Below are 22,285 nucleotides of genomic sequence, written 5' to 3' on the forward strand. Positions count from 1 at the left end.
GGCGGGTGCCTGTAGTCCCAGCTACTCGGGAGGCTAATTTTTTGTATTTTTAGTAGAGACGGGGTTTCACCGTGTTAGCCAGGATGGTCTCGATATCCTGACCTTGTGATCCACCCGCCTCGGCCTCCCAAAGTGCTGGGATTACAGGCGTGAGCCACCGCACCCGGCCTATTTTTTATTTTTTGTGGAGACAGGATCTCACTGTGTTGCCCAGGCTGGTCTTGAGCTCCTGAGTGAAAGCAGTCCACCTGCCTCAGCCTCCCAAAGTGCTAGGATTACAGGCGTGAGCCACTTCGTCTGGCCTGTTTCCCCATCCCCATCCTTTTTTTTTTTTTTTTTTTTTTTTTTGAGACAGGATCTCACTTTGTCACCCAGGCTGGAGTGCAGTGGCGTGATCTCAGCTCACTGCAACCGCCTTCTCCTAGGCTCAAATGGTCCTTCCACCTCAGCCTCCTGAGAAGTAAAGGATTAATTGAAATTTGTTATTTTTTGTTTGATCTTCATTGGTCACTGTGTATCCTGATAAGAATTTTCAGGCCAGGCTCGGTGGCTCACACCTGTAATCCCGGCACTTTGGGAGGCCGAGGCGGGCGGATCATGAGGTCAGGACATCGAGACCATCCTGGCCAACATGGTGAAACCCTGTCTCTACTAAAATACAAAAAATTAGCCAGGTGTGGTGGTGCGCGCCTGCAGTCTCAGCTACTCGGGAGGCTGAGGCAGGAGAATCGCTTGAACCCAGAAGGCGGAGGTTGCAGTGAGCCGAGATTGCGCCACTGCCCTCCATCCTGGCGACAGAGTGAGACTCCTTCTCAAAAAAAAAAAAAAAAAAATTTTCAGCTTTTAGTGTTCATACATAATTTGTTTCTTACATTACTTCTCTTCCAAATTTTTATACTTTCTAAACCCTTGCTGTTTGAAGTATTGATGTTGTTTTGTTGTTTTTGTTTTTTTCCTGATATCAAATGTACAGCTCTTTTCCAGAATGTCATATAGTTGGACTGGGCCAGTATTTTGCCCTTTCAGACTGGCTGCTTTCACAGATCAATAAGCATTTAAGGTTCCTTCATGTCTTTGTGTATCTTGATAGCTCTTTCTAGAATATCCTTTAACATCTTTTCAATTTCTAAATTTAATCAGCTAAAAAGTCCCATATCTTATTTAAATCATCTATATAAAGTATAATGAAACTCGGGGTATGAGCCAGAGAGAGTAAAATTTCTCTCTATTTATGAACAGTTCTGCAGGCTTTACAGGAAGCAAGGTGCCGGAGGCTCCTCAGTTTCTGGGGAGGCTTCAGGAAGCTTACAATCATGCAGAAGACACAGGGGGTGCAGGCACGTCACATGGCAAAAACAGGAGCAAGAGAGCTGCCCTTGATTAAAGTATCACTTAGACCTGGGTGTGGTGGCTCACGCTTGTAATCTCAGCACTTTGGGAGGCTGAGTGGGAGGACTGCTTGAGCCAAGGAGTTCAAGACCAGCCTAAGCAACATGGCGAGACCTGTCTCTAGAAAAAAATAAAAAATTATCTGGGCGTAGTGGTGCGTACCTGTAGTCAGTGCCACTCGGGAGGCTGAGGCAGGAAGATCACTTGAGCCCAGGAGGTCAAGGATGCAGTAAGCTGTGATCATGTCAGTGCACTGGGCAGCAGAGTGAGACTTTGTCTCAAAAATAAATAAGGAAAGGACAATTTTTTAATTTGTAGGAGTAAATGTGGTATTTCATTTTCATATAATTAAAAAGCAGCTTTATATTTGAAACTAAATAGTTTTCATGAATTAGTACTTATAGCTATAGCCCAGTCCTTTAAAGCAATCTTCTAGTTTAAGTATATTTCTAATATTTGTGAAAACATTTTTATAATTTCAAGATAAAAGGGAGTTAATATGTAAAGTTCAGTATTTAGGGACAATTTTGGAGGGTTTTATTTTTCACATGGCTTTTTTATTCTTTTTTTATCATTTTTATTGAAAAAGTCATTTTACATTCTTGGTGTGTGGTTTTTTTGTGTGGTTTTTTTCTTTTTCTTCTTTTTCTTTTTCTTTTTTTTTTTTGAGACAGAATTTTGCCCTGTTGCCCAGGCTGGAGTGCAATGGCGTGATCTCAGCTCACTGCAACCTCTGCCTCCCGGGTTCAAGTGATTCTTCTGCCTCAGCCTCCAGAGTAGCTGGGATTATAGGCGCGTGCCACCACACCCGGCTAATTTTTTGTATCTTTAGTAGAGACAGGGTTTCACCATGTTGGCCAGGCTGGTCTCGAACTCCTGACCTCATGATCCATCTGCCTCAGCCTCCCAAAGTGCTGGGATTACAGGCATGAGCCAATGTGCCCGGCTGTCCCTTTGTTATTTAACAAATGGGAGCACACTGCTTTTTTAAGCACACTGCACTTTGCCCTTTTTTTTTTTTCCTTTGCTCAGGCTGGAATGCAGTGGCGCGATCTCAGCTCACTGCAAACTCCGCCTCCCAGGTTCACGCCATTCTCCTGCCTCAGCCTCCCGAGTAGCTGGGACTACAGGCGCCCATCACCATGTCCAGCTAATTTTTTGTATTTTTAGTAGAGTTTCACCATGTTAGCCAGGATGGTCTTGATCTCCTGACCTCGTGATCCACCCGCCTCAGCCTCCCAAAGTGCTGGGATTACAGGTGTGAGCCACCGCGCCTGGCCTGCAATTTGCTTTTTAAGTTTAATTCGTAGATGGACTATATCTACATATACACTTAGCCCACCTTATCTCAGGTTCTACATCTCTGGATTCAACCAATTGTGGACCAAAAATATTTTTTTAAAAAACAGCAATAAAAAAACACAAATTTTTAAAACAATACAGTGTAACAACTATTTACATAGCATTTACGTTGTATTAGGTGTCTAAAGAATACTTAAAGTATAAGCGATGATGTGTGTAAGTTATATGGAAATACTATGTCATTTTTTACACAGGACTTGAGCAACTTCAGATTTTGGTGGTGGTGGGGGTGGTGGTTCTAGAACCAATCCCCCTCAGATACCAAGGTATAGCTGTACCTCATTCTTTTTCATGGCAGCAAGTATTTCATAGTTTGCATGTAACTTTAAAAAAGAATAACTTTAGGGGCCATGCTAGTCTTCTGTGTATCCCTCCAGTTTTAGTATATGTGTTGCCAAAGCAAGTGGTAGCTGTAACTTTAGTCTTCTATTGATGGTCATTTAGAGTATTCCTAATATTTATAACCAGAACTTTTATCTTTTTCTTTCTTTCTTTTTTTTTTTTTTTTTTTGAGGCGGTGTCTCGCTCTGTCTCCCAGGCTGGAGTGCAGTGGCGCAATCTCGGCTCACTGCAAGCTCCGCCTCCTGGGTTCACACCATTCTCCTGCCTCAGCCTCCCGAGTAGCTGGGACTACAGGCGCCCGGCACCACGCCTGGCTAATTTTTTGTATTTTTCATAGAGATGGGGTTTCACCATGTTAGCCAGGATGGTCTCAATCTCCTGACCTCTGATCCACCTGCCTCGGCCTCCCAAAGTGCTGGGATTACAGGTGTGAGCCACTGTGCCCCACAACACATATCTTTGTACATGTATGCAAATATGCCTGTAGTATATATTCTTAGAAGTGTAACTGTAGAGTTAGAGAGTATTGTGTAGGGGGACTGGGAGGAGAATATGTGCATTTTAAATTTTGATACATGTTGCTGAATTTAGAGGAGTATAATTTTATTTATTTTTGTTTTTTTATTTTTTTTTTGAGAAGGAGTCTCACTCTGTTGCCCAGGCTGGAGTACAGTGGCATGATCTCGGCTCACTGCAAACTCTGCCTCCTGGGTTCAAGTGATTCTCCTGCCTCAGCTTCCTTAGTAGCTGGGATTACAGGCATGCGCTGCCACGCCTGGCTAATTTTTGTATTTTTAGTAGAGATGGGGTTTCACCATGTTGGCCAGGCTGGTTTCGAACTCTTGACCTCAGGTGATCTACCTGCCTCAGCTTCCCAAAGTGCTGGTATTACAGATGTGAGCCACTGCGCCCAGCCTAGAGGAGTATAATTTTAGAACATAGATTTCTCATGTAGTCCTGTTTTCCCCATGGATTAATTGTGATTTTTAAAAAAATATTTAGGGTCAACTTTGCATATTTGCCAATTAGATATTTTTAAATGCTTATATTAGTGACTTAACTCCTCAAAATGCATCCAGGAATGGTTAAAAGCAAATATTAATTAGTACTCAGATACTTATTTTCCCCTTCCCACATAGAGTAGCCGAGCAACATCATCTGTTCTTGAGGTTTTGCTTAATGTAGAATGCTAGGGGTTTCTTTTTTCTTTTTTTGAAGGTGAGAATGTTTGACTAAAAAAAAAATAATTGAATGGATTAACTTTTAGAAATGCATCTTGAAAATAAAATAAGGTTGTGCTACCAGGTGAGTGAAAACAATAATTGGAAATAAAGATTTGAGTTTTCCTCCTTGTTAAACCCAATGAAATTATGATGCTTGGCTCTTCCTCCCCATCAAAAAGAAAGTTAAAGTTAAAATTCCTGTGTGAGGTTGTCATATTCTCATGCTGTATATTTTCTTTCAGATTCCTTTGTTTCTTCCTCTTCCTCTCAGCCTGTATCTCTATTTTCGACCTCACAAGGCAAGTCTGTAATTTTTTTGTGTGCATTGGTAAAAGAAAAATGTTGAGAAAGAGGCTGTAACTGGGGATACGAGGCACAAGTCTTCTATTGCCCCAAATCCCCTAAAATAAAAACTAATTACAAGCTGGTTGTTTCTATTTAGCAGTTTCCAGTGGGTTTCGTGTAATGGTTAATAAAATAAAATGAGGCTGGGTGGACCCTGTAACAGCATAAACTTCAGGAGTAGTTTCGAGTATTTCTTTAAAATTAAAAACTTGCCCACCAGAATTTGGAGCAGATAGAATTGTGGCTCAGAGGCCAGGTGCAGTTGCTCACACCTGTAATCTCAGCACTTTGGGAGGCAAAGGCAGGCAGATCACTTGAACTCACGAGTTTGAGACCAGCCTGGGCAACATGGTGAAACCCTGTGTCTACAAAAAATATCCAGGCATTGGTGGTGCATGCCTATAGTCCCAGCTACTCAGAAGGCTGAGGTGGGAGGATTGCTTGAGCCCAGGGGTTGGAGGTTGCAGTGAGCAATGATTGTGCCACTGCACTCCCCCCTGGGTGATAGAGCAAGACCCTGTGTCACCACCACCACCAACAGCAACAAAATTGTGGCTCAGAAAACACCCAACCCCTAGAATGCATTTAATGTATTGATTTGCAGCTATGAAACTGGTTTAGAGAGGTAGCAGATTGGAAAAACTGTATAAAAGTGTGCTTCCACTGAACTAGAAAAATACCAACCTAGCTAGGGTATTTTAATGTGAATTTATCTAAGACACGTCATAAAAACCAGGCTAGTTTCGCCGGGCGCGGTGACTCACGCCTGTAATCCCAGCACTTTGGGAGGCCGAGGCGGGCGGATCACGAGGTCAGGAGATCGAGACCATCCTGGCTAACACAGTGAGACCCCGTCTCTACTAAAAATACAAAAAAACTAGCCGGGCGAGGTGGCGGGCGCCTGTAGTCCCAGCTACTCAGGAGGCTGAGGCAGAAGAATGGCGTGAACCCCGGGGGGCGGAGCCTGCAGTGAGCGGAGAACGCGCCACTGCACTCCAGCCTGGGCGACAGCAAGACTCCATCTCAAAAAAAAAAAAAAAAAAACCAAAAACTAGGCTAGTTCCAAATTGCCTACGAACATTGAACAAGTCAGTTATGTGACTTTTGGCAAGCAAGGCTTCTTGTCCTAGAGATTGAGTTGTGGCTTGGTTTTGTTTTGTTTTTAATCTGTCAATCTGTAGGGAAGGGAATCAGTTTGTGGAGGTAACATTGCCAAGAAGCTGAAAGAGAGGGTACTATGTGCTTCATCAATTTATACTGATAATAAAGTATTATTTCATTTGTGCTGTTTGTACTAGACCCAAATATAGGTCAACTGAGAACCTTTATTTTGAAAGAGGCAAAAGTAATTAAAATCACTAGATAAATTGATAGATTTAAGAAGTCTTGTGCAAACAGTTTATTGTTGCAGGTGGACTTCTCTAGCTGCAAAAGACTTTTACCTTATAAGAATAAAAATGATGGGATTAAAAAAAAATTAGTGAAACTTTTGCCTGGTTAAATCTGCTTCTTAGGAAACATGGTAGGGAATTTTTTTTATTTTTTATTTTTTATTTTTATTTTTTGAGACAGGGTCTCACTCTGTCACCCTGGCTGAAGGGCAATGGTGCATTCATAGTTCACTGCAGCCTCAAGTCTCCTGGGTTCAAGTGATCCCCCCACCTCAGCTTCCTGAGTAGCTGGGACTACAGGCACATGCCACCATGCCCTGCTAATTTTTTAATTTTTGTTTTGTAGAGGCGTTTTGCTATGTTGCCCAGGCTGGTCTCAAACTCCTGGGCTCAGCCAGTCCTTCCACCTCAGCCATCCACAGTGCTAGGATTATAAGCATGAACCACCACCACACCTGGCCAACAATTTGTTTGTTTTAATTTAAACTGATGACATTAGAACCCCCAATTCCTTTATGATGTGCCTCATTGTGTGAATTTGGGTATCTTGTAGGCCAGATAATGACCTCTGAAATTAGCATGTCTACATTAAAAGATAGAAATTTTGTTAATGTTAGAAAGTAACTCAAACATATGAAGTAGTTATATTGTTCTTGACATTTGGAACTTGACAATATTTATATTTTTAAGGGTTTTTTTTTTCTCATGAGAAGCTTAATAATTTAAACAAATAGGTATTAAATTTATTCTACTGTGGAAGAAAAATACAATATAAATAGAACAAATAATTATTTCCTCTCTTGTAAGTTTTTCAGATCTTTAAGAATACATTCTAACCTTAAGTTACTATTTTTTTCTTTTCTTTTCTTTTTTTTTTTTTTTATGAGATGGAGTCTTACTCTGTCGCCCAGGTTGGAGTGCATTGGTGTGATCTCAGCTCACTGCAACCTCCACCCACCGGGCTCAAGCGATTCTCTCGCCTCAGCCTCCTGAGTAGCTGGGATGACAGGCATGCACCACCATGCTCAGCTAATTTTTGCATTTTTAGTAGAAATGGGGTTTCACCATGTTGACCAGGCTGGTCTCAAACTCCCTCAAACTCCTGACCTCAAGTGGTTCGCCTGCCTTGGCCTCCCAAAGTGCTGGCATTGCAGGCATGAGTCACATCACCAGGCCAAGTCACTTTTTTCATATGGAAAAGGGATAGTTGATACTCTAAACAGTGTAACAGTGTGACCCATGGCTAACATACCTAATGTATGACATGTTGAAAAGATAACTGTCATAGCTTTAAAAATTATTTTAATCCCTGGTTAACAAAAAAATTACACGTACACTGAAGTAGAAGGGTGGTAAATAAAAAGGATTTAAATTAAAAATGAATGTTTTAATAGGCTTCAGTTTCACACTGTGTATTAGAATTTGTAAGACAGCATACACTTATTCTTTTTGCTTACAAAAATTTTTTTTTGACCAGTGTAGATTGAGAATAGTGTTATTGTAAAAAGGTAATTAAGAATGCCCTATCTGGCTGGGCACAGTGGCTCACACCTGTAATCCTAGCACTTTAGGAGGCCGAGACAGGCGGATCACCTGATGTCAGGAGTTTGAGACCAGCCTGGCCAACATGGCGAAACCCCGTCTCTACTAAACATACAAAAATTAGCCAGGTGTAGTGGCAGGCACCTATAATCCCAGCTACTTGGGAGGCTGAGGCAGGAGAATCACTTGAACCCGGGGGACAGAGGTTGCAGTGAGCCCAGATCGCGCCATTGCACTCCAGCCTGGACGAAAGAGCGAAACTCCATCTCAAAAACAAAAAAGAATGCCCTATCCTCGAATGGGTTTCATTTAACCTCTATTAGTAGCATTTTCTCTTGCAACAAACAAATAAACAAAACACATGATGGAAAAGTAGCCCAGTGAGGCCCTACGTCATTGGCAGTCTAGAGGTTAGCCTGTTCAGCTGTTTGAGGGAACACCTTGGCAGATGATTAGGTGTTTTCTAGGGGAGCCAAGACTGGTAGCTTCCAGTCTGCCTTAGTAAAAATAAGGGAAGAGGAAGCTGTTGATATATAGTTGGTTAACTGTATTAAAACCCTGAGTGGGAGTTGAGGGCTCTGGGAACAGTCCACTTCCAGACAGGCCTTTGAAAGTGACTGCTGCCACCAGCATGCACCTTGAGTCCGTCACTGACAGTAACCCAACTAATTTCTTTGGCTTCATATACCTTAGCTATCTAGCCTTAGGGAAATTGTGGCTATTTTTATATACCCCAATCATATTAAGCAATATGTAGTAATAATAGGACTTCAAAAAAAAAAAAAATAGAGACAAGGTCTCACTAGGGTGCCCAGGCTGAACTCCTGAGCACAAATGGTCCTCCCACCTCAGCTTCCCAAAGTGTTGGGATTACAGGCATGAGCCACCATACCTGGCCTAAATAGGACACTTTAAGATTTAAGAATGGCATGTTTTTTTTTATCCTGAAATATATATTTATTATTATTGGGTTTCAGGTAGATGCATGTGTAAAAAATGTCATTAATTCAGACTGAGTTAAAGGCAGTTAAAGTTTTTAAAAGTAAATTTTGTGATATTTAGTAAGTTGTACTGCTTTGAGAATACAGCTACATAAGCTAGGAAGTTAAACTTTTGATATGAATAGATTTCTAACTCATATCAAGGAGGAGTTAGGAATAATCAGTTCCTTCTTCCATAAGTTGTACCCCTGAGTAGTCCTTGTCCTTGCAGTCTTTTGCTTATGGTTTCCTTTTTCCATCAAGCAACAATTATATTTCAGCCTAATCCCTGAGAGTTTTAAAATAGTGGATTACATTTTAATGATGTTTTCCTGTACTTCATAAAACATACAAAGATATTGACAGAAGTATAGGTGTAGTATGTGGCTAATTTTTATTGAACTTTTACTATGCCCAGTAAACTTTACATGAATCATCTCATTTAATCTTCATAAGCAGTTCTATGAAGGAAAGGGACTAGCACTTTTACCAATTGAAATGACTCACTTGCTGAAGGTAACACAGCAAGTAAGTGATAGATGGAGGATGCCAAAGCCATGGTCATAACTGCTGTACCTATAATAAAGAGGATCAAATAAACTAGCTGTATTTTAGGGTTTAGACTTCTTTTTAGAGATGGCATTTGAAGTTAATATTAAAATCATGCCAGCAGAAGAGACAAATACCATTGTTTTGACCATATTATCACTATTAGTGATATAATTTAGTATCATCTGGGGTATATGCTCCCTCCAACAAAATCAAAATCAAACTGAAATTTTGTTTTACTTTTCAAAACCTTTGAGAGCGGAAGCTAGAAAATACTGTTTCTTTAGAAAACATTGGAAGAAAAGTAGGTGAAGGTGAGATTGGAAAGAGAGGATCCATCCGCCATGCCACATTGGAAGCACATTTGCATTAATGAATGTTTGCATTCAGTTTGACTAATGCAGTAGGCATCTGGAATAGGAAGTTACAACCCTGAACTTTGGGGGCAAGCATTGAGGAAAGAATAAATTTGCCAGTTACAGCCTTAAAACAAAATAAAACAAAACAAAACAAAAACATTTTTCTTTGTACAAAAGAGACGTTTTGTTTAGGATCTAGCTTGGCTGCAGAGTGTCTGCTGGCTAACTTCCTATTTTGATGCTGTGGCTGAAAGTTGTTGATACTGTTTTGCACGAATTTGTCTTCTTGTTTTGTGAACATGAGAAAATTCAAGTGTAGGAAAACCTATACTTGAATATTTCAAACCTCCCTCAAATGAATATGCATAGTATGGATATGAAAAAGTAAGTTAGTGGCTACTACAGGCTGGCATCCATTCTTCACTGATGTATATAGTTATTCCATGTTATAGATATCCTTTTAGTAAAAAGTAATGAATTTCTTAGGTGAGCGGGTAATTAACCACATGGTAACTATAATTTTAAACTATTTACTCTTTTTAGGAAGAACTCTTTGATACAGGATATAACATTCCTTATTCCTTAATTATAGAGATCACATTTTGTTTTTAGTAATTAAGTTATAAGTACTTGAATAGATGAGTATTAAATCTTTAAGAGACACTTTGGGGAAAAAGAAGCAGAATAAACAGTATATGAAGGGTTTTCAATTCAAATGTATTTACTCATCAGTATTTTTTGTTGGTTGTTTCTTTGTTTTTTAAGAGATGTGGTCTCACTGTGTTTCCCAGGATGGTCTCAAACTCCTGGACTCAAGCAATCTTCCCTCCTCAGCCTCCTGAGTAGCTGGACTACAGGCGGGCACCACTGTGCCTAGTCTTAGACATTGTAGGTTTTTTTTTAATCATGTTATTTTAAACTCCTCATCTTGCTCTGAAAGATAAAATACTCTAGGCATAAAAGAGAGAAATTTCTTCCTTAATTCCCATACCAGATTTTCTAGTCAGATGTGTTTTTTTCCTTATTCCAATAAAAATGCAGAATTACTGTACTTTAGAATTCATATATGGAAGTGTTTAAAGTAGGCACGGGAAGACCGCTCCTGCTGCATGCCTTGCTACTCTTAAGTTGTGCAAGCCCATCTATGTGAGGAGAAGCCGTGACAGTGGCTCCTCCTGTGGGATTTTTATGGGACTAGAGTTCTGAAGTATGGCCCTTATCTTTCTGCCCTCCAACACATACCAAATGTATTAAGGCTGTGGTTCTGAAACCAGGTTTGTTGCCTGGGAAACTTGTAATACAGATTCTTGAGCTCTGTCCTCCTTAGGAAGTTCTGAAGCAGTAAATCAGAGATAAAGCCCATGAAGAACTAGTAGTTGCTCTTAAGTTTGAGAGGGATTGTGAAAAATTGTGCCAAAGGCTGTCTTTGTGCTTGGTTATTAAATCGTTCAGCTGGTTGTACATTGAACCAAAATATACTTTGACCCTGCTGGTGGTAAAGATCTTTTGCGAAACATTTTGTTCAGGAAAATTTACTGGCTGGGTGTGGTAGCTCACCTCTGTAATCCCAGCACTTGTGGGAGGCTGAGGTGGGTGGATCACTTGAGGTCGGGAGTTTGAGACAAGCCTGGCCGACATGGCAAAACCCCATCTCTGCTAAAAATACAAAAATTAGCTGGGCGTGGTGGTGTGCGCTTCTAGTCCCAGCTACTTAGGAGGCTGGGGCGTGAGAATCACTTGAACCGGGGAGGTGGAGGTTGCAGTGAGCTGACATCAGGCCACTGCACTCCAGCTTGGTCGACAGAGTGAGACTGAGACTGTCTCAAAAAAAAGGAAAAGTTATTTATCTTTCAGCATTGGCTTAGAATTTCTTACATGTTGAGTTTTCTTGGGTTTTTGGTTTTGTTTTTTGGATTTTTTTTTTTTTTTTTTTTTTTTTTGAGACAGGGTCTCACTCTGTTGCCCAGGCTGGAGTGCAGTGGGTCAGTTACGGCTCACTGCAGCCTCAACTTCCCAGGCTTAAGTGATCCTCCCACGTTAGCTTCCTGAGTAGCTGAGACCACAGGCATGTGCCACCACACCAAGCTAATTTAAAAAAAAATTTTTTTTTTTTGAGACGGTGTTTTCGTTCTTGTTGCCCAGGCTGGAATGCAGTGGCGTGATCTCGGCTCACCACAACCTCTGCCTCCCGGTTCAAGTGATTCTCCTGCCTCAGCCTCCTGTGTAGCTGGAATTACAGGCATACACCACCACTCCCGGCTAGTTTTGTATTTTTAGTAGAGACGGGGTTTCTCCATGTTGGTCAGGCTGGTCTTGAGCTCCCAACCTCAGGTGATCCACCCGCCTCAGCATCCCAAAGTGCTGGGATTACAGGCGTGAGCCTCCGCACCGGGCCCTAAAATTTTTTATAGAGAAGGGATCTGTCTCATCATTTTGCCCAGGCTCGTCTAACTCCTGGGCTCAAGCAATTCTCCCACCTGGGCCTCCCAAAGTGTTGAGATTACAGGCATGAGCCACCATGCCAGGCTGGGCTCTCAAACATCTTTATCTGCATAGAACCTAGCACAATTCTTCGGATGCCATAGGCATTTGGTTTGTACCAATGTATTCAGACATTGCATCACCTAAGATTTTGAAGTAGATAAAAGCTCTTTGAATTATTTTCCTTAATATGTGAATGGTAGGAGGGAAAGTGTCTAAAGCTCTACATGAGGATTTTCTGTATTATATACCAGATGAAGGTGGTTACAGTTTGCCAATGTGCCTTTTCTCTCCCCTAATAAAAAGGCATGTGGTCTGGAGTCTATGTCAAGAGAGTTTTTTCAGAATGTGGTGTTTGGGAACATTTATTGGGGATTTACTAAGTGGCAGATACTACTGTGAACATGTATTAACTCATTTAATCCTCCCAACAGTTCTAAAGTTAGGTGCTTTAATTTTCCCATTTTGATGAGATTGTATTAAGCAGTTTACTCAAGGCCACACAATTAGCAATTGTGATTAAAGGACTTTGATTTTTTTTTTTTTTTTTTTTTTTTTTTTTGAGATGGAGTCTCACACTGTTGCCTGGGCTAGAGTGCAATGGTGTGATCTTGGCTCACCGCAACTTCCACCTCCTGGGTTCAAGTGATTCTCCTGCCTCAGCCTCCCGAGTAGCTGGGATTATAGGCATGCGCCACCACACTCGGCTAATTTTTTTGTATTTTTGGTAGAGACGGGGTTCTCCATGTTGGTCCGGCTGGTCTCGAACTCCTGACCTCGTGATCTGCCCAGCTCGGCCCCCAAAGTGCTGGGATTACAGGCGTGAGCCACTGTGCCTGGCCAACTTCAATTTTTTTTAATAAGAATTTTTTGGCCAGGCGCAGTGGCTCACGCCTGTAATCCCAGCACTTTGAGAGGCTGAGGCGGGCAGATCACCTGAGGTTGGGAGTTCCAGACCAGCCTGATCAACATGGAGAAACCCGTCTCTACTAAAAATACAAAATTAGTTAGGCGTGGTGGCGCATGCCTGTAATCCCAGCTACTCTGGAGGCTGAGGCAGGAGAATTGCTTGAACCCAGGAGGCGGAGGTTGTGGTGAGCCAAGATCACACCATTGCACTCCAGCCTGGGCAAAAAGAGTGAAATTCCATCTCAAAAAAAAAAAAAGAAAGAATTTTTTATTTGGGTCTAAAAATTTAGAAATTAGAATATGACTACCAATTTAATTTGTTAGTCTTTGTTTCAGATAATATATCTCAGTAGAGTACTTAGAGTTTAAGAAGATGAGTAATCATGGAGCTGAGTACTTGATAAGTTTGAGAACATGTTCGTGATCATTGTGGGGATATGACATTTTTTACCTCTTACCATATATCGATTCTCACCCACCCCCCATTTTTTGGAACAAGGTCTTGCTCTGTCACCCAGGGTGGAGTGCATGGCTCACTGCAGCCTCGACCTCCTGGGCTCAAGCAGTCCTCCCACTTCAGCCACCCAAGTAGTCAAGACCACAGGTGCATGCCACCATGCCTGGCTAGTTGTTTAATTTTTTTATAGAGATGGGGTCGCACTGTGTTGCCCAGGCTGGTCTCGAACTCCTGGGCTCAAGCTGCCTCCCTACCTTGGCTTCTCAAAGTGCTAGGATTACAGGCATGAGCCACCACACCCAGCTGATTCCCTTTTTAGTACATCTACTAGATCTATGACCTTATTTGTTAATAATTAGAGTAGCACCATGTTTTTAAGTGATTAGAACTCTTGAAAATGAATATCCACGTTAAATTCCATTATAGCAAAGAACTAATTTAGAAAATGTTCATAATGAGAGTTTTGATGGCGATTTGTTTTGAGTAATGTTGAAAGGCTCTTGGAGCGCGTGTGAAGGAATGAATCTTTTGAGAAAAGAAAGGTAGTAGACATTTTCTGAGACATAAAATAATCCAGATTTATTCTACCAGACAGCTTTACAGTGTATAGTATTTTAAGAGCTAACTGCCTTCAGATTCACTGGACTTTTCTGTCCCTTTGCCAGGTACTGACTTGGGCAACAGCAGTGACAAGTACCATACTGACCAATTGGAAGAGTGTTTGCTTATCGGAGCTGTTCTAAAAGGCTTATTAGTTTTTGGTCTTCATTCTATTTAATGTTTTCATGCCTTTATAAACTTTTTACTTCCAGCCCAATTTTTCCCATTGTCTTGGTACAGGTCAGCTATGTCCAAGTTTGTTAGGGTTTCAGCTAGCCAAAAATGGTCTTTTCATTTGCTGAAATTCTAAACAAAATAATTAAAGTTAAAGCACAGATGATGATGCTACCTTATTTTTCTACATGTGGGAAAGCTTGATTGACAATAATGATTAGCGCCTGCATCTCACAATCACTGAGAAATGAATGCAGCACTGAGCTCTGTTTACCCTCTAAGCTTGCCCCCAGAAGACAATATATACCTTAAATAGTAAGTTATAATATTTTTATTAGGGAGCATTATTAGAGGGTTTTTTTTAATATATCTCGTAGCCATGTCATATTAAATAATCTTTTCTTTTTTCCTTTTTCTTTTTTTCCTTTTTCTTTTCTTTCTTTTCTCACTCTGTCACCCAAGCTGGAGTGCAGTGGCATGACCATGGCTCACTGCAGCCTTGACCTCCCAGACTCAAGCAATCCTCCCACTCCAGCCTCCCAAGTGACTGGGACTACAGGCGTGTGCCACCACACACAGCTAATTTTTCTATTTTTTTAGGGGCAGGGTCTCACCATGTTTCCCAGGCTGATCTTGACCTCTTGGACTCAAGCAATCTTCCCTCCTCTGCTTCTCAAAGTTCTAAGATACAAGCATGAGCCACCACACCCAGCCTAAAGAATCTTTAATGTTTGAAGTCTGTCGGCTATCATGGTGCTCAGCAGAGGACTTGTTAGTATTCTGAGAATAGGACTTCTAACTTTATCTTTAGTAACTAAGATTATTCTACACCTAACTTGAAACTTTTGGAGTAGTAAAGGTTCAAGGAAGTTAAGAGAAAAGCAAAGCTTGATAAACTGACCAGTTTGTGTCCTGCTAGAGCCTAGACAGTTTTACCATGCTCTTCCCAGTGACGTGAATATTCTTTGGTTAACATTCAATTTGGTTGCTTTCTTTTTTGTTTAATCAAGCACCATCACCACTATATCATTGTCATCATTTTGCTTATTGATTTTGCTTATTGTCTGCCTTCCCATCTGTGTTGTAAGCTCCATAAAGGCAAGACATTTTTTCTGTTTTATTCACTGCTTTAAGCCCAGTTTCTAAAACAGTGTCTGGCACGTGGTAGGCACTCAATAAATACCTGTTGAATTATTACTAATTCATTTTGTAGACTTTCATCTGTAAGATGACAGATCTGAATCATCTGAAATCTCCATCTCCATAAAACATACAAGCTGGGCCGGGCGCGGTGGCTCACGCTTGTAATCCCAGCACTTTGGGAGGCCGAGGCAGGCGGATCACGAGGTCAGGAGATCGAGACCACGGTGAAACCCCGTCTCTACTAAAAATACAAAAAAATTAGCCGGGCGTGGTGGCGGGCGCCTGTAGTCCCAGCTACTCGGAGAGGCTGAGGCAGGAGAATGGCGTGAACCCGGGAGGCGGAGCTTGCAGTGAGCCGAGATTGCGCCACTGCACTCCAGCCTGGGCGACAGAGCAAGACTCCGTCTCAAAAAAAAAAAAAAAAAAAAAACATACAAGCTGGATGGGCGCAGTGGCTCATGCCTGTAATCCTGGTACTTTGGGAGGCTGAGGCGAGCGGATTGCTTGAGCTCAGGAGTCCGAGACCAGCCTGGGCAACGTGGTGAAACCACGTCTCTACTAAAAATACAAAAAATTAGCCAGGCACGGTGGTACACACCTGTAATCCCAGCTACTCCGGAGGCTGAGTCAGGAAAATCGCTTGAATCTGGGAGGTGGAGGTTGCAGTGAGCCGAGGTTGCAGTGAGCCGAGATTGCACCATTGTACTCCAGCTTGGGCAACAGAACTAGACTCTGTCTTAAAAAAACACACAAAAAAACATAAGCTGAACCTTCCCTGTGGGGTGGAGTCAGTTTGACTCACTTCAGAGTTGTTTGAAGAGAGAGGTTCCCAAACAGTTTTACCATAACCTTAGTTCACTGAATGTTTTCTGGTAGAAACACTGACTAGTAAGTTCAGTAACAATGCATGGCTCAGATTGTGGAATATTTCCGATTTAAATGTAATCTGTAGTACTTTACACTTCAGATTTTTGAACCTTTTAATCTTCCTTTCTGTTATGCCGTAATCTAGTCATGCTGAATATCCATACTATATAATGGTAGATGCAAACCATTTTTACTAAATTAGAACTACATATGAGTTACAGTTTACTTCAAGTGTTTTGTTTTGGTAATATAGCTTTGCCACCAAGCTTTAACAGTTTTCCTTCAGTGTACAAAGACTTTTTATTCTAATAACCAGATTACACTTACACTATTTTCTGAAGCTCAGCTCTTATTACATCAAATTTCAGTGATGTGTTGAAGTAGGGGAACTTTAGGCCGGGCACGGTGGCTCACTCCTGTAATCCCAGCACTTTGGGAGGCCGAGGTGGGTGGATCATCTGAGGTTGGGAGTTTGAGACCAGCCTGACCAACATGGAGAAACCCCGTCTCTACTAAAAATACAAAATTAGCCGGGCATGGTGGTGCATGCCGGTAGTCTCAGCTACTTGAGAGACTGAGGCACGAGAATCGCTTGAACCCGGGAGGCTGAGGTTGTGGTGAGCAGAGATCGTGCCATTGCACTCTAGCCTGGGCAACAACAGTGAAACTCTGTCTCAAAAAAAAAAAAAAAAAAAAAAAAAAAAGAAGTAGGGGAACTTTATATGGCATTTTAAAACATTTTTGTAATACTGGAATTTTATTTATTATAGTAAAATATTTTTGTCTTTAATAAAATAATTTTGAATGAAGTCATAATTTTGCTTTTATCTGGTATTTGGATGTTTACATGAAAAAGAGAACATAAGCTGAATAAAGGTAATCCCAAAAGAACTTGTCTGTCACATTTTCCCAGTTACTCATTCATGCTCAAGGCATTGCTGTCCTGAACCTACTTAGGTCTCAGCTGACCAAGCTGAATCTTTGATTCACTTATATGGGGCTATTTATTTAAGACCCACTTTGTCCCAGCTCCAAAGATACAACAGTATGCAAGAAAGACAGCGCCCAGGGCTGGGCGTGGTGGCTCATGCCTATAATCCCAGCACTTTGGGAGGCCGAGGTGGCAGGTTGCTTGAGCCCAGTAGTTTGAGACCAACCTGGCAATGTAGCGAGGCACCGTGTCTGTAGAAAGTTTAAAAATTAGGCCAGGTGCGGTGGCTCATGCCTGTAATCCCAGCACTTTGGGAGGCCGAGGCAGGCAGATTACAAGGTCAGGAGATCGAGACCATCCTGGCTAACACGGTGAAACCCCGTCTCTACTAAAAATACAAAAATAAAATTAACCAGGCGTGGTGGCGGGCGCCTGTAGTCCCAGCTACTCTGGAGACTGAGGCAGGAGAATGGCGTGAACCCGGGAGGCGGAGCTTGCAGTGAGCGGAGATGGTGCCACTGCACTCCAGCCTGGGTGACAGAGCAAGACTCCGTCTCAAAAAAAGAAAGAAAGTTTAAAAATTAGCCAGGTGTGGTGGCTTGTGCCTGTGGTCCCAGCTACTTTGGAGACTGAGGTGGGAGGATAGCTTGAGGCCAGGAGGTCAAGGCTGCAGTGAGCCACGATTGTACCACTTGCACTCCAGCCTGGAGGACAGAGGAAGACCCTGTCTCAAATACAAACAAACAAATAAATGAAGTAAGAAAGCACCAGCCCTTGGGATATTTGTTTTGATCCTTTTTCCCAGTAAAAACTTGTTAGAGTGGGAAGTTAGAAAACAGTGTGGTAAATTGATGGCTACTATGGTATTAACTGATAAGACAACGTATTACTTCGAGAAGGATATTTTCTATTTTAAAAGTAATTCTGGAGTTAACGCTGTCTTTTTTTTTTTTTTGAGATGGAGTTTCACTCTTGTTGCCCAGGCTGGGGTGCGATGGCACGACCTCAGCTCACTGCAGTGTCTGCCTCCTGGGTTCAAAGGATTCTCCTGCCTCAGCCTCCCGAGTAGCTGGGATTACAGGTGCCTGCCACCACACCCAGCTAATTTTTTTGTGTTTTTAGTAGAGACGAGGTTTCACCATTTTGATCAGGCTGGTCTCGAACTCCTGACCTCAGGTGAGCCACTGCGTCCAGCCAAGTTAACTCTGTCTTAACCAAAGAAATCAATTTGCACAGTACAATATTGATTTAAATGACAAGTTAGTACAAGAGATTTTGGAGGGGCCAGGCGTGGCGGCTCACACCTGTAGTCCCAGCACTTTGGGAGGTCAAGGCAGGTGGATCACTTGAGGTCGGGAGTTAGAGACCAGCCTGGCCAACATGGTGAAATCCCATCTCTTCTAAAAATACAAAAATTAGCTGGGCTTGATGGTGCCTGCCTGTAATCCCAGCTACTTGAGAGGCTGAGGCAGGAGAATGGCTTGGACCTGTGAGGTGGAGGTTGCAGTGAGCTGAGATTGCACCATTGCACTTCAGCCTGGGCAACAAGAAAAAGACTCCGTATCAAAAAAAAAAAAAAAAAAAAAGATTTTGGAGGGGGTCCACCTTTTTCAGTACCCTTTGGTTTAGAACATCACAGCTATTTATTTGTACATGGGACAGATTCTTCCTGTGGATAGAATAGAATAATTCTAGTCTCATTTTCAGTTTCGGGAAGGGTCCATTGCATTTCCTAAAAATCAAAAAGAAGTCTGGCCACTTGTTTTTTTCCTTCTCAGATTGTGAGACTGTAACAATGGATTTATAGAAGCAGTCTGTGCTCTGAATTGTTCAGCTTACAGATTGAAGTCTATCAACCCTTTATAGTATCAGGTTATTTGTTTTGTATAAATTATTTTGCTTTTGTTGATTAGCTCTACCAAAAGAATAAAAAACCTCCCAAGGTTTCTCAATCTTACCGCTCTTCTTTATGCTTTCTCTGTACAATGGAAAAGTAGACCAAAAGTATTTGTCATGAAAATTTTTTGTCATTTGCAGTTCGTGGCATGATACGGCTTTTCTGTTTCACTGTTGGCAGTTTTATGCATGTCCTGTAGGATAACTTGATCATTTTGTTACATATTTATGTGTGTATATATACATCCTGTGTGTGTGTATATATATATATATAATATATATATATATGTAATTTAAAAAATAAAAAGCATGCTGCTTGGCTTGGCTAGCTAATGTGTAATTGTACCTGGTAAACAATTTTTTTCTTTGAAATTCTGATCATAGAGGGATTGAGCTCTCTTTGCTCTGATGAGCCATCTTCAGAAATTATGACTTCTTCCTTTCTTTCATCTTCTGAAATACATAACACTGGCCTTACAATACTACATGGAGAAAAAAGCAATGTGTTAGGGAGCCAGCCTATTTTAGCCAAAGAAGGAAAAGACCACTTGGATCTTCTAGATATGAAAATGATGAAAAAGCCTCAGGGGGCCAGCAACAACGTATCAGACTCTCCAGTTTCTCTTGCAGCAGGAGTTCATTGTGACCGTCCTTCTATTCCAGCCAGTTTCCCAGAGCATCCTGCTTTTCTCTCAAAGAAAATTGGTCAAGTGGAAAAGCAAATAGATAAAGAGACCAAGAACCCAAATGAGGTATCAAGTAGGGAGGCTAAAACTGCATTGGATGCTGATGACAGATTCACTTTGCTAACAGCCCAGAAACCGCCTACTGAGTACTCTAAGGTAGAAAGCATTTATACATATTCTTTGTCCCCATCCAAAGTTTCAGGAGATGGTGTTATTGAAAAGGATTCCCCTGAATCACCATTTGAAGTAATTATTGACAAAGCAGCATTTGACAAAGAATTTAAAGACTCATATAAGGAGAGCACAGATGATTTTGGTAGCTGGTCTATGCACACTGATAGAGAATCATCTGAAGACATTTCAGAGACTAATGACAAGCTTTTTCCACTGAGAAACAAAGAGGCAGGACGTTACCCAATGTCTGCATTGCTCAGTAGGCAGTTTTCACACACAAATGCAGCACTGGAAGAGGTGTCCAGATGCGTGAATGATATGCATAACTTTACTAACGAAATACTGACTTGGGATCTGGTTCCCCAAGTGAAACAACAGACCGATAAATCTTCTGACTGCACCACAAAAACTACAGGACTTGACGTGAGTGAATATAATTCAGAAATTCCAGTTGTAAATCTTAAAACTAGCACTCATCAGAAAATTCCTGTATATTCTATTAATGGGAGCACTCCCATCACTAAATCAACAGGTGATTGGGCAGAAGCATCTCTCCTGCAAGAAAATGCTGTCACTGGAAAACCTGTACCCGACTCTTTGAATTCCCCAAAAGAATTCAGTATCAAAGGTGTGCAAGGCAATGTGCAGAAACAGGATGACACACTTGCAGAATTACCTGGATCTCCACCTGAGAAATGTGACTCTTTGGGTTCCGGAGTGGCCACAGTGAAAGTGATTTTACCTGATGACCACCTGAAAGATGAAATGAACTGGAAGAGCTCTGCATCAGGAGAAATCACAGAAGCTGATAGTTCTGGTGAGTCTGATGACACAGTAATAGAGGACATCACAGCAGATATATCATTTGAAAATAACAAAATTCTGGCTGAAAAACCTGTTTCCATTCCAAGTGCTGTTGTAAAAACAGGTGAAAGAGAAATCAAAGAGATTCCCAATTGTAAGAGAGAAGAAAAAACATCTAAAAACTTTGAAGAATTGGTCAGTGACTCTGAGCCACATCAAGATCAGCTTGATATTCTTGGAAGGAGTCCAGCTAGTGAGGCAGCATGTTCAAAAGTACCCGATATGAATGTCTCCTTAGAAGATGTGAGTGAAGTTGCTCCTGAAAAGCCTACTACTACTGAGAACCCGAAACTTCCTTCAACAGTGTCTCCAAATGTTTTTAATGAGACAGAATTCTCATTAAATGTGACAACATCTGCCTATTTGGAGTCATTACATGGGAAAAATGTTAAACACATAGATGATTCCTCCCCAGAGGACTTGATAGCAGCCTTTACAGAAACCAGAGATAAAGGAATAGTAGATAGTGAAGGAAATGCCTTTAAAGCAATATCAGAGAAGATGACAGACTTTAAAACAATTCCTCCTGTAGAAGTCTTACATGAAAATGAGTCCGGTGGTTCTGAAATTAAAGACATTGGAAGCAAATACAGTGAACAAAGCAAAGAAACAAATGGAAGTGAGCCTCTAGGTGTTTTCCCTACCCAAAGTACTCCAGTAGCATCTCTTGACTTAGAACAAGAGCAGCTCACAATTAAGGCTCTTAAAGAATTAGGTGAAAGACAGGTTGAGAAGTCACCTTCTGCACAGTGTGACGTAGAATTGCCTTCTGAAGAAGTACTGAAGCAAACTTTCACATTTGCTCCAGAATCTTGGCCACAGAGATCATATGACATCCTAGAACGTAATGTCAAGAGTGGATCTGATCTTGGGATTTCCCAAAAGCCCACCACTATCAGAGAAATTACTAGGGTAGATGCTGTTTCCAGCCTTAGCAAGACTGAATTGGTAAAAAAGCATGTCCTAGCAAGACTTCTGACAGACTTCTCAGGTAACCATTTATATTAGAATACTGCATGTGGTTAATTCTGTGATTGATTACTTATCAGCGTGCCATTTATGTTAGAGTCTGATTTATACCTACAAAATTATGGCTAGAATACAAATATACTGTATGATGGGAAAGGCAGATTCTTCTCCTGTATTTTTTTAAATGATTGCTTGATTTGGTTTCCTTAATACCAATGTTTCCCAAAGCAGTAGACCACTTTGTAACATTAATCTTCCCCTAAAAATTTTTTCTATGCTCGCCGGGTGTGGTGGCTCACGCCTGTAATCCTAGCACTTTGGGAGGTCGAGACCATCCAGGCTAACACGGTGAAACCTTGTCTCTACTAAAAATACAGAAAAATTAGCCAGACATGGTGATGGGTGCCTGTATTCCCAGCTACTCGGGAGGCTGAGGCTGAGGCAGGAGAATGGCATGAACCCGGGAGGCAGAGCTTGCTTGCAGTGAGACGAGATCACGCCAGTACACTCCAGCCTGAGCGACAGAGCGAGACTCTGTCTCAAAAAAAAAAAAAAAAAAAAATTTTTTTTTCTATGCTCCAGTTATATTTCAAGGTACTTCTTTTCTTATAGGTTGGCCCTAGGGTGATATTAGGTGAGAACCTAATATCAT

The 22,285-nt window shown here is 41.4% G+C and overlaps 1 protein-coding gene across 4 annotated transcripts in view; it reads left to right on the forward strand.

Moving 5' to 3' along the window:
- RTN3 (reticulon 3) overlaps positions 1 to 22,285 on the forward strand; it is an 83,853-nt gene that overhangs the window by 19,234 nt on the left and 42,334 nt on the right. Inside the window, exons 2-3 of one of the 4 annotated variants that reach the window (XM_058438836.1) lie at positions 4,559 to 4,619; positions 19,608 to 21,655. The exons of 1 other annotated variant lie outside the window; for it this stretch is intronic. In XM_058438836.1, the coding sequence (XP_058294819.1) occupies positions 4,559 to 4,619; positions 19,608 to 21,655 (2,109 nt within the window). Of the gene's footprint in view, positions 1 to 4,558; positions 4,620 to 19,324; positions 21,656 to 22,285 lie in introns of all 4 variants that reach the window. 2 more of the 4 variants (XM_032153161.2, XM_032153163.2) reach the window with 2 other exon arrangements.

Source organism: Hylobates moloch, unplaced genomic scaffold (genome assembly GCF_009828535.3).
Source record: "Hylobates moloch isolate HMO894 unplaced genomic scaffold, HMol_V3 SCAFFOLD_5, whole genome shotgun sequence".
Classification (NCBI taxonomy): Eukaryota; Metazoa; Chordata; class Mammalia; order Primates; family Hylobatidae; genus Hylobates; species Hylobates moloch.